The sequence below is a fragment of the Ahaetulla prasina genome, chromosome 2 (genome assembly GCF_028640845.1).
Source record: "Ahaetulla prasina isolate Xishuangbanna chromosome 2, ASM2864084v1, whole genome shotgun sequence".
Classification (NCBI taxonomy): Eukaryota; Metazoa; Chordata; class Lepidosauria; order Squamata; family Colubridae; genus Ahaetulla; species Ahaetulla prasina.
In genome coordinates, this window is record NC_080540.1 from 71,824,914 (window position 1) to 71,837,710 (window position 12,797).

Below are 12,797 nucleotides of genomic sequence, written 5' to 3' on the forward strand. Positions count from 1 at the left end.
AGCTGATTAAGTCAGTGACACCTTTTGGATTTGTAGGAAGCCATACAGAGAGAAGAATATTGCTCCATTCTCAGCACTTCCATAATTGTTGATTAAAGCCATCATACAGCTGCAAGGCAGCAGATTTGCAGGCTCCCTGGGCAGTGGATTTGCAGCCTAGCCGTAAAGCCATGTCCAATATGGCTATCAGCCAAGCAAGAGATGAGAACAGTTGAAGTATAGCTTATTTGCAGCAGTTCCCAAAATTTTTAATCATGCCATATGGTCACTGCTATGCTTGTGCTTTCTTTGGTGTGGATTTTAACTCTTTAGCTATGGCTTCATTAAAAAAGATGTAAAGAGGAGTGGGATGCTATAAATGTTTGCTCCATTTCAGTAGATGCTATTTAGCAACCTAAATTTATTCCCAAACCTCCTTCTCTGTCTTCTTTAAACTTTCTCTGTACTCTTAGTTCCATTTTTCTTTTCCCTGTTTTTTGCCCATTCGACAGCTATTCACTATTTTAATCTTCTCTGGAATAGACTCATACATCATATATTTTTTATTTTAAAGTAATAGTGATTGAAGGGGTGAATTAATGAGGAACTGATCAAATTGCATATCAGGAACCTGAGAAATTAATTGTTGGGGGAGGCTAGCTCATTTGCCTTTTATTTGCTTTTGGATTAAAGATCTGGTAAGTTGTTGGTTTTGAAATGTATGTGTGAAAAGGCTCATTAAAAAGCCTATTAGCTATTCTTTGTTTCTTTGTATCTACTTTGTTGTTCATGCCACAGCCACTGTAAATTAATTATAATTAAAGTGGAATTACCAATTTGGCATCATTCAGGATAGAGCTGGGTGCAAATTAATCAAATTATTTTATTTGCCCTTAATTCAATGAGAGATAAAATTTGGCAACAACATCCTTGGGAAATCCAGGATCGGGGGAGAAAGAGCAGCATGGGGCATATTTGGATTTGGCCAGTTTTATAGAAATATTTATAGTTACTATCTGCCAGGAGATATTTTTCAATGTTTAGCAGTAAAGGCTCTAGAAATGAAATCTTGGGAATTATATTATTTTAAGCTTCTGTCGCTGAATTACCGGTACTCTGCTATTCAATAGGCAATGATTGATTTTGAACAATTGACAACCTGAGGGTGCCTTCCCTCATATGTAGGAATTACTAAACTCTTACCATCTGCTAGTAAATGGGTGTTTGAATTTATCCGTTAATAACTTAAAAGCCAATTGTGCTGAAGCTGCAGTTTGTATACTGTATACTCAAACAGGAGTAAGCTCACTGAGATTTGTATCAGAGGAGACAAGTGGAGAAGTGCTTTCTATAGTAACAGACCATCAGTCCAGATTACCAGCCTGTCCCCATGTAATTTGCTGATGCTATTGTACCATTTGAGGCTTGTCCTCTCATTAACTTAATGAAGAAAAGAATCCGAGACTATGTGCATTTACTAACTTGCTCTGCCTTATAACTGAATTAATTTGACTTACTGCAGTCTGTCTACCTATTGCTCATGCTTCTCAATTGACAGTAACAACACACCCCAACTGTTCATAAATAAATAATAGTGACACACTTGTAATAGCTCAACATTTATCAAGATCCCTGCCTGAGCTTTCCTTCCCCTCTTTAGCACATGATCGCCTATTGCCAGAGGCTTTATTGCAATTTATTTGCTTTATTTATTAATTTAGTTCCAAATCATCTGACTTCCACAAATTTTAAAAGTGTTTGTTCTGTGGAACATTCAAAAGATAGAAACTGTTCTAGAATACAGCCCTCGGAAATTATTTCTGCACGTTCAGCCTGTCCATGAGCTGGAAGAGGGCTGTGTGAGGCCTTGGTATTATGGTCCTTCAAAGAGGCATCCCCTGAAATGAAGAGAATTGATCTTATCAAAAGGTCAGTTCTGGAGCCCCCAGGCAGAAGACAAAACATGAAAAATGATCACCCATGAGGCATACCTTAACAGAGCCTTCCTTCATGATACAGTAATAGTGAGGAATGGCAGTTGTATGGTTTGGAGTGCATAAGCTGGAGCGTGTATATTTCGGAGTATCTTAGTTTTTGGGGAGGAAAATAAGAAAAAAAGCTGATTGGCAGGTGGATTGGCCTCCCGGGATACCCCCAATCTGCTGTTCCCAGAGCTGAATTTTAGCAACAGGTTCCTTGGTTGTGAGCTCTGTGCCTTGCTTGTTTTTGCTTGTTTTTTCTGCCTCTGAAACTCCTTTCAGAAAAAAACTTTTTTTCTGAAAGCCTCCAAAACAGAACTTCAGAAAAAAAAAGCCTCTGAAGCTCTGTTTGGGGGCTTCTTTTCTGAAGCTTCTTTCAGCCTCTGAAACCTCCGTTTGAGAAGCTGGGTGGGGCTACATTTGGAGTATAAGACACACCCAGATTTTCACCTTCTTTTTTGGGGAAAAAAGTGCTTCTTATACTCCAAAAAATACGGTAATTATCCCCTTCAGTTTCTTTATTTGAAAGATAAATTTTGCTCTTTCAGTTTTTCTGCACCTATCCTGGATTCAAATTCCTAGTTGTCATTGATATTGATACACATTTATATGATGATTGTTTTTAATTTTCAAAGTCCTTTAAAATGAGTTATTTGTCCTTTTTATTCGGCCTCAACATGATCCCAAGGAGAGTGTTAGACCAATTTAAAGATGGGGAATTAAAACTGAGAGAATAAATAAAGGCAGAATCTACAACTGTGCCAAGAAATGACTTGGTTCTTCTGGATCCAAGGCTATTAACATGAGGTTATGTTTCTGAATTGAGAAATAAAAAGGCTGGAATATTTTATCCTTGTCAGAGTTCCACACACTGTTGCTTTCTTATCTGCTTTCCCCCATTGTTCCAAATAGAATTGGAATAACTAGTCATTTTTCTTTGCTTACTGCACAATTTTCTCTTCACTTATTTCCCTTTACTAAACTTGAGGACATTGTAAGATAAGCTCTGCAAATTCATTTCATCCTTGGTTTCTTAGCAGACATGCACTGTGAGTCTTGGCTTCCCTTCTTTCCTCAGCATTTTTATTTTCTTTAAATATTCAATAACATTCATTATTTTGCAGGGGTTCTCAGTTATTTTACAGCTCCCCTTAGTTATTTTATTTCTTCCTTTTATTTTCCCTTGCTACAAGGGCTGCTGTTCTGAAAACAAATTTTCTCTTCTGGAAATGGTGCATCTATCACAACAGAAGAGTTAGTAGTGATTTTTTTTTAAAAAAATGCCTGAATGGAACCTTGGAAAGTGTTCCTCATCCAGTTCAGCCCCAACATCAACTCTACGTGGGGTGAATATTATTAATTTCAGCTGGGCTTGCATGAATATATCATACAAAGATTGCTATCATAATGAATACTCTTTATACACAAGCGCTATTTTGCTCTTACTCTTTAGATTGGCAAGTAAAAAAAAAAAAAGAGAGAGCCAAGAATCCAGTCAAATTATCTGGATCCCAGGATACTAAATGAGTACTTGCATTCACACATGACTGTAAACTGTGAGGCTTCATTTGTGTGAACACACTCATTGGCTCCCTTCTCCAAGCAACCCAGTTACTGCATTACCTGCCTGTGGTTTGTTTAAGTTATGTGTGTTAACATGAATGCAGGATGCAGAGTTCTTCTCACCAGAACCAATTATGGTGACTTCCTTATCATGCTGATCAGGGGCAAGAAACAGCAGCAACATTTCTGCTAACCAAGCCTTGTACATATTACTCTGTGTGATATATACACACAGAGAGTTTATAGGAGACGGACTCCTTTGATCGTAACTGACATTCCACAAGAATCTTGTATTAATCTGGGGAAAATGATGCCTTGAGGTTTGGGTACCATATTATTCTTCCTTTTCTTCATCCTTGTAGTAATATAAAGATTTGTATTGATGTTTAGAGGTCTGTTGGTACAGAATCAGAATATCCCAGGCACATCTATCAACATCTGTCTACTTCACTTACTTTTCTGTTGTGTTTGTCTAAAATAATTTAATGGTGATTTTTAGAAGTGGCTTTCTTAATCCTCTGCATTGTTTGTCAGAAATCACCAATGGAGGACACACACTGGGTAGAGGTTCTTTCATATTCAAAAGTTCCTTGCTGAATATAATAGAAAGCTAATGCTTTTCCACAGTCTGATCCTTTTTCAGTAACATTGTTTGCCGAAGGCAAATGAATACCATTATCACACTCATACCTAAAATTAGCTAAACATTATAATGCAAACTAGTCTTTAAACAGTTTCACTTCTGCAAAGAAAAAGCCCCACTTCTCTACACAATGATCAATGCCTTAAATGTTAAAATATGCCTGCATTTTTTAAGACTGCCAAGCGTGACTTGGCATTTTTAAAGGCTTGTATGAGCTGTTCCCAGGAAATGTATGTATGCTATCAACTTCTTTAGCAACATTGCATGACATTATGGTGTTCTAACTATGTTCTATGCATGACATTATGGTGGTGGTCCCTGTGTTCATTCTCCATATGTTTCTACAGCAGTCAGGCTTTCATTGGTAGAATAAAGGACGACTTGTATTTGAGTCTTTGGAGGTTCCTTATCACATCCTCAACTTGATGAATAAAGATTGGCTGCTTCCATTTCTGGACTACAGAAATCTAGATGGTTATCAGTAATGTCTTCAATTTTTCTGCTTCCCTCTGATGCCATCTAGTGATGGTCTGAGTTTTTACAGCCCCGTTCTTAAAAATGCACTTAAAATAGGTCGTCATTGGCATCCTTACAATTCATTTAAGACCTGGGGCCTCCAATATGAGGCATGCCAGTATTCCCACACACCCAGTTTAGGGCATCTGCTAAACTCTCTTTGTTACCTAACCTTGAGACCATGAAAATATGGCCTGATTGAAAAGTAAAATGAAATGTTAAAAAATAAAATAAAATAAGTTTTCAACATCATTCTTATTTTCAATAATGCTTGTGGTCCTGACATGAGCCCAAACAACACACTCAGAAAATAGCTGCAATACATGATTGGCCTCACCCAACTTTAAAAAATAAACAAAAGAAGCTGGAGAACAGTGTGGATAGAGTTGCAGTATTCGATATAGATTGTAGAAACCTGAAGAAACACTAAAGGGCAGCAAAGAGTTGATCTTTTCTGTATCTCTTGCTTTCTAGAAGTTGCTTGGATATTCCCACCCATTTCTAATAGCACTAATAACAGGGGATATCCTGCAGTAATTAGTGGATGTAATGGAAGACGTTCTGTCCAGTTTCCCTTCCCCTGCTGACATTTAGTTACCATTTTGCAAGTTCACGCACACTAATCCTTTAAGATCATTGTGTCTGCCAGTTCTGCAAAACTGGAGACCTCATTCTGTATGGATGCAGTACCACCAGTATCCCCATTAACACCTGAAATATTTATGAAACTATAATAATAATAATAATAATAATACTAATAATAATAATAATAATAATAATAATAATAATAATAATAATATTTATTATTGTTATTATTATTATTATTATTATTATTATTATTATTATTATTATTATTTATTAGATTTCTATACCGCCCTTCTCCCAAAGGACTCAGGGCGGTGTACAGCCAGAATAAAAACCCAAACAATACAATATACAATTAAAACAAAATTAAAAAACTTATTATACAATTGGCCGAAAACTTTAAAACATTTAAAATTCTAAAAACCCATTAAAATTCATATAAAATTTAGAAATATAAAATATAAATTTAAAAATACAACAAAATTTAAGCCAGCCCCGTGTGAGTAAATAAATACGTTTTCAATTTGCGGCGAAAGGTTCGAAGGTCAGATATTTGGCGTAAACCAGGGGGAAGTTCGTTCCAGAGTGTAGGAGCCCCCACAGAGAAGGATCTTCCCCTGGGGGCTGCCAGCCGACATTGTTTGGCGGACGGCACCCTGAGAAGTCCCTCTCTGGTTGAGCGTACGGGTCGGTGGGAGGCATGAGGTAACAGTAGGCGGTCCCGTAAGTACCCAGGCCCTAAGCCATGGAGTGCTTTAAAGGTAGTAACCAAAACCTTACTTACTTAGCTTATTGAATTAAGCTGACTGATATTGTTTAACTCTTGCTGAACTGCTAGACATTTCCATGGGGATTGTACAAGCAAATATCTGATCTGTGGCCTCTATGATTGTCAAACGTATAAGTTTCTATCTGGCTTCCTTTGCCAAGACAGTGACAGACTGAAGCACAGCAGGAGATTTGGCAATTTGGCAGTTATTAATTTCTGTGACTTTTCATAAGGCTGAATGAATAGAAGCAGGAGAAAGAAAGAATAAGTATTGCATGGTTATGAAAAGACAAAAATATCTATTCCAGACTAACTCGTCATGGCTTTATACCAAACTGTGCTTCTGAAAAACATTATACATATATATTTAATATTTAATGGCTTCTGCATTTGTAAGTTACATACTTTGAATGAATCAAGGAATTTAAATCAGGCTTCCATCTAGGACTGCTACTTTTCTTTGCAGGAATATACTGTCCAAATCCATTTGGTAATGCCAGTCTTCAACAAAGTAAATCAGTTGGTCATAACAACATTAAAAGACCATGAATATGAGGGATTTAAATGCGCCGTTGCTTCACAGCTGAGAGAAGTGGTTTTCTATGAACATATATGTAGATGTGTTCAGATGTGCGCAACTTCAACCCCTGTCCAGATGCTGCTGCTTTAACAAATTGAAACATTGTGCTTTATTTGCATTGTCATATATTGGAAACAATTCATCTGAAGGATTTGCACAGCTTTATATTCTGACAAATCAGACTAACGATTGATTGCATCTAGTTCAGGGGTCTGTTTGTGACAATGACAAGGAAGATTCTACCTAAGGGAAGAACATGACATCCAAAAGCAGGGCGTGAGGGCCACTTCCTTCTCTTGCTCAGGATCTCCTGTCTGACGTTCAGAAGTAGGGTGGTGCCTCTGCAATTAAACAGCAGCTAGATATGGTGTCTAGTACCCACAGCTATGGACCACCTTTTATAGCAAAGAGAGGATAGACAACCAGAGATGTCAGTGAAGAAAAGAAATGGTAGGAGTCACAGTGCCCAGCAGTCCCGCATTTAATTCCATGATGGAGCAGGAAGAGCTTTATACACCACCAGGGACCACCTGAGCCATTGTGGACAATAAGATGACTGACACAATGTCGAACTTTCTGAGCTGGCTAGGATGCTGGTAGCTTCCTAGCCAGCTATTATTTCCTGTTTGAAGCAAAGACAATTTTGTGTCCCTAAACTTTGCTAAGTTTTGTTATATACTTTGTGTAAACCCTGCTGTATAAAACTGTGTCCACCTTGCCATAGGCTGTAATTGTTACTAGTATATAATGCTTTGCTATGCTGCTCCTTTTTTCCCTTTTTTGGTCCATAATCATAATTAAGCAATTCTAGTCTAATAATAAAGCTAAACAGCTTTATCCTCCATTCTGGAAATATTTTATCAGCTGTATCAGGAAAGGTTACTGTTGTTGCTTTCCGAATATAACACACAAAGTAACATTAGCCAAGACAGAATATTGTATTTTTTCCCCAACAAAAAGATTACCATTTTCTAATTATAACTGATAATACAATGTTTTATAATATTATAATCTTTCCTGGTGTATCAATAGAGATTTTACATAATGTATTCAGAGCTAAGTCTGCTCTGTATTTAATCTTTATCTGAATCATTATGGAGTTGCGAAAGCAGCTTTAGAGTTAGGGTAAGAGAGCCTTTTCTAACGTTCTTTTCTAATAAAATATTTTACTTTCATGATTTGCATATTTTTAAACTGGGGTTACACTAACATGAATCAAGTTGTTGTTTGTTTTTTTCCCCAGAAGAACCATATTAATGACGTGTAAATATATATGCTACAACCTAAACCTGCCTTCCATCTTGGAAGCAGGAGGGCATTCTTGACAAAATGGCAGACAAGACCAACAAGCCTTGGTCATGCCACAAGGACCAGTGTTTACATGGAGAGGCCAGGAGACAGAGTGATTTCCTTTTCCCAATAACTTCAGTAGGATGGACTCTTCAGTATCCTGCAGCCTACAGAACACAAAGAATGGTTGGTGTAGCTTGAGAGTTAACAATTTTTAGTCTGGGCTCCTCTTTGTCTCCCTATTTGCTTTTATCTGTGAGTTGGCTGATCTCAGGACACTTTCCTTTTTGCCTCTCTTCACAGAGAATAAAAATTCCCTGATTCTCCTTCCAGGATAATGTAGCCAGAAAGATGCTAGGTTTGGTCTCTATCATGTTGATGAGAAAGAGAATTCTGTATTGGTTTAGTTTATCAAAATAATTCTCTTTATTAAAGAGAATTCTGTATTGGTTTAGTTTTTTATGACTTGGCTGTGCACCGCCCTGAGTCCTTCGGGAGAAGAGCGGTATAAAAATCTAATAAAATAAATAAAATAAATAATAAATAAATATCAGAAAGAGTACCCACCCATGCAACAGTCTCCCTTGTTTTTAGCCATTCTCCCTGTGAAATGTAAATTCTCAAGGCTAATCATTCTTACACTTGAGTGTAAGAATGCAAAACGGCACCAACAATAATAATAGCAACCGCAACTCTGGATAGAAATTAATACACAGAATAGCCTGCCTCGGTTTCTTTTATTTCTTTGCTCTCAGCAGCTCCTTGCTGCTATACAAGAGATGCACTAGTGAGGTTTTCAATTTGCCCAGTTCATCCAAGTTCAAATGCATACGCTAGACTGACACTAAATGACTTTTTGAAATGGCCACTGTGGAATTTTCTGTCTCCCTCTCCCTTTGAAATGACTCTGAAGCCAGGAAGTTCACCCAGTATATTAGTAAAACCTTCTGTAAAGAGGTGTTCTATGTGGAAAAGGTAGCAAGGATCAAGTATTGTAGCAGTCACTATGGCAACCATTTTCTTTGCATGCCAAAGTAAATAATCACCTAAAACCATAGTAAGGAAGTGAAAAGTTGCCTGTGACAGAGCTCACTTCATTATCCTTCCTATTGTCCAGTTTCACTCTTTTCTGCCAAGGTTGTTATTCCAGTCTAAAAATAGAAATTAGATTTTGTATCAACAGTGCACCAAATGACTAGCACGATGGCTTCTCAATGAACAGAACGAAGTCCATCCATTTGGGGAAATGTTAAAAGTCTGTGCAAACTGGTAACCATAATACCTGAAGACATTAAGACAAGGGTACAACTTTAACTGAGCAATCCTGTTTTGTTCCCATGTTAGCAGCCCTTTTACATTCATGTAATGTCAGCAAACTGTGGTTGTGATTCAATCCATTTTTATAAGTTGGGAAAGAAATGATGCCACTACAAACAGAAAAATATAGCAACTCTGATTGTAGTTTCTATGACAATATCATCAGTACATCAGTTACAGAATGGCAAGCCGCCAAAATCCCAAAGTCAGCTAGACAGATATGGAGCTAAATTTATGCACGATATTAAGAAAACACCTCCATAGCAGTATGTTCAAATACACAACACTTGACTACCTTATATGAGTTTTTGTCTCCTGGGCAAAGAACTACATTTCAAAGTACTAGAAGATATAATTGTAAATCTATTCTGTGAGTTCTTGGATGTGGTACTATTTGGCTAGTGAGATATCGGAAGACTTGAACACATAGGTGTCCTCTCCCTTCAAGAAAAAAAAATATCAGAGGGATTAGCCATTAGATCTGATGGCAGGAAGTAAGAACAATAAATTGTAAAACAGTCAATCAACCAAATCTTTATTATGGTCATCGACCAGCATAAAGAAAGTGGGATAATTAATATTTTTTTAAAAAAAATAAAACAAATAAAACAAAATTCACAATTTTTTGTGCATTTTTTTACAAAATTTAAAAAAAACATTAAAAGTACATTTAAAAGGCATATATAGCCTTAAAAATTATACACTAAAATATTAAACACAAACCCACCTAAATATTAATATGTGGCTAACAATCTTTGTTGTTGTTAGTTGCAAAGTCGTGTCTGACCCATCGCGACCCCATGGACAATGTTCCTCCAGGCCTTCCTGTCCTCTACCATCCTCTGGACTCCATTTAAACTCACATCTACTGCTTCAGTGACTCCATCCAGCCACCTTGTTCTCTGTCGTCCTCTTCTTCTTTTGCCCTCAATCTTTCCCAGCATTAGGCTCTTCTCCAGGGAGTCCTTCTTTCTCATTAGGTGGCCAAAGTATTTCAGTTTCATCTTCAGGATCTGGCCTTCTAAAGAGCAGTCAGGGTTGATCTCCTCTAGGACTGACTTGTTCGTTCGCCTTGCAGTCCAAGGGAGTCGCAGGTGTCTTCTCCAGCACCAGAGTTCAAAGGCCTCAATTCTTTGGCGCTCAGCCTTTCTTATGGTCCAACCTTCACAGCCATACATTGCAACTGGGAAAACCATAGCCTTGACATAGCACTTCTGTTGGCAGGGTGATGTCTCTGCTTTTTGGTACGCTGTCTAGATTTGCCATAGCTTTCCTCCCCAGGAGCAAGCATCTTTTAATATCTTGGCTGCAGTCCCTGTTAAGTTCGGGCAATGAAGAGGCAGGAGACCAATGAGTAGCAACAGCTCTTTAGTTTATTGTGACCCAGCAAAAGACAACCGGCAAAACCCCCTCTTTAAATACTCTTTTGGCTGAGGCTTCAACCAATCAGCAACGTGCAATTTTCCCGCCCAAAATTCCCTCTCGAAGTTCAAAATACATTACACTCCTTCCCTCCCAGAACGCTTTGTACCTCTATTTACATAATATCTACATGCTATCTCTCTACGTAGTCACGCAGGTAGACAGGGCGTCTCCTAACTCTTTCTGACCTGTGCAGTTCATTTTCTGGGAGAGAGTCGAGCTGGTCGGAGGGACTGTTTGTTCCTCCCCGCTCCTCCTCTAGGCCGTCCGGCCCTGGATTATTGGCTGAATCGTTCCTGTTGCCTTCAGGAGGAACCGGTTGGCGTCGCTGGACTTCATCGGAATCAGATAAGTCCTCCGCTCGCCTCGGGTTTGAGTCAGCTGCAGATTCAAACAATTGGTAGTCAGGGCCTGGTTGTTTGGTTTCTAATTTGTTTGGTATACGTTTTCTTAGCTGGTCTATGTGGCGTTTCCATACCCGGCCGTCCTCCATGTCTACTACGTATGATTTGGGTCCGGTTATGCCCAAAATTTCCCCTTTTAACCATGTTGGGCCCTCGCTATAGTTGTGTGCCCATACTAGGTCACCCACTGTCATTTCCCTGGTTTTTCCTTGAATACCCTTGTACCCGTCTGGGGTATAAGTTGGGTTTAGTCGGTCTAGCGGGCACCTGAGTTTCCTGCCCATTAAAAGTTCTGCTGGGCTGCGGCCAGTTGTTACACAAGGGGTCCTATGTTGGACGGCCAGGAAAGTGTCTATTTTCGTTTGCCAGTCGCCTGGACTTATCCTAGATAGCGCTTCCTTGGTGCTCCGAACGAAACGTTCTGCAAGTCCGTTCGTCGCCGGGTGGAAAGGCGCCGAGAGGACATGTCTGATACCCTCTCCCGCTAGATACCCCTCAAACTGATTTGCCGTGAATTGCGGGCCGTTGTCAGAGACTAGGGTGTCGGGCAGGCCGTGTGTTACGAATAGATGCCTTAGGACTGTGATTACTGCTTCGGCCGTTGTGCTTTTCATGAGGATTATTTCCAACCATTTTGAGTAGGCATCTACTACAATTAAAAAGGTCTGCCCATGGAACGGCCCCGCAAAATCTATGTGAATCCTGGACCAAGGCCCCTGGGGTTTCTCCCACTCTCTAACTGGGGCTGTAGGGGGTAGCGACCTCGATTCTTGGCAGGATTGGCATTTCCCTACCCTGTCGCTGATGTCCTTATCCATTAAGGGCCACCATACATAACTCCTCGCTAAACTCTTCATCCGCACAATCCCTGGGTGGCCCTCATGCAACAGTTCCAACACATTTTCGCGTAATTTTTCTGGGATAACTACCCTATCCCCCCATAACAGACACCCCCCTTGAACAGACAGTTCTGATTGTTTTTTCGCAAAGTCTTTGAAACGCTCGCCCGCCGCAGCGGGCCAACCCCTTTGCACCCAACCGATCACAGTCCGAATTGTAATGTCTCTATACGATGCCCTAGCCACCTGCTTGGATGTGACTGGGCCAGAGTCCAAAGAGTCAATTAGTAAGACGGGTGTCCCCGGGGTGGGGTTCTCAATTGTCTCTGGTAGAGGGCATCTGCTCAGAGCATCCGCATGCCCTAAGTCTTTTCCTGGGCGGTAGAGCAATTTGTAGGAGTATGCTGCTAGGAAAATAGTCCATCGGGTCAGCCTGGGAGAAAGTGCCACGGGCGTTGGGCGGTCACCCGCTAAAAGCCCTAGAAGGGGTCTGTGGTCCGTGACTATCTCGAAATTTCGTCCGAATAAGTATTCGTGAAATTTCTTAACCCTGGAGACTATGGCCAACGCTTCCCTATCTAACTGGCTGTAGTTCCTTTCCGCAGAGGACATCGTCCGGGAATAATACGCTATAGGGGCTTCTGTTCCATTCGGTAACCTGTGGCTAAGCACTGCCCCCACCCCATATGGTGAAGCGTCGCAAACTAGTACTAGTGGCAACGTGCCATTGTACTGGATGAGGAGGCTATCGCTGGACAAAAGGTTTTTTACCCCCTCAAATGCCCTAGCCTCTTCTTTTCCCCAGGACCACACAGCTTTCTTTGCTAGCAACTTATGTAGCGGCTCGGCTACTGTTGCTTTATTCTTCAAGAATACCGCATAGAAATTAACAAGCCCCAAGAATGCCTGTA

General features: G+C 39.8%; 1 protein-coding gene across 1 annotated transcript; it reads right to left on the reverse strand.

Annotated features, from left to right (window-relative positions):
* Positions 1-10,824: 10,824 nt before the first annotated feature.
* On the reverse strand, positions 10,825-11,981 carry LOC131192342 (uncharacterized protein K02A2.6-like; the record flags this gene model as incomplete). Its single annotated transcript, XM_058171400.1, has 1 exon — positions 10,825-11,981. A coding segment is annotated over exon 1 (1,080 nt), but the record flags the coding sequence as incomplete, so codon positions are not given.
* Positions 11,982-12,797: the final 816 nt, after the last annotated feature.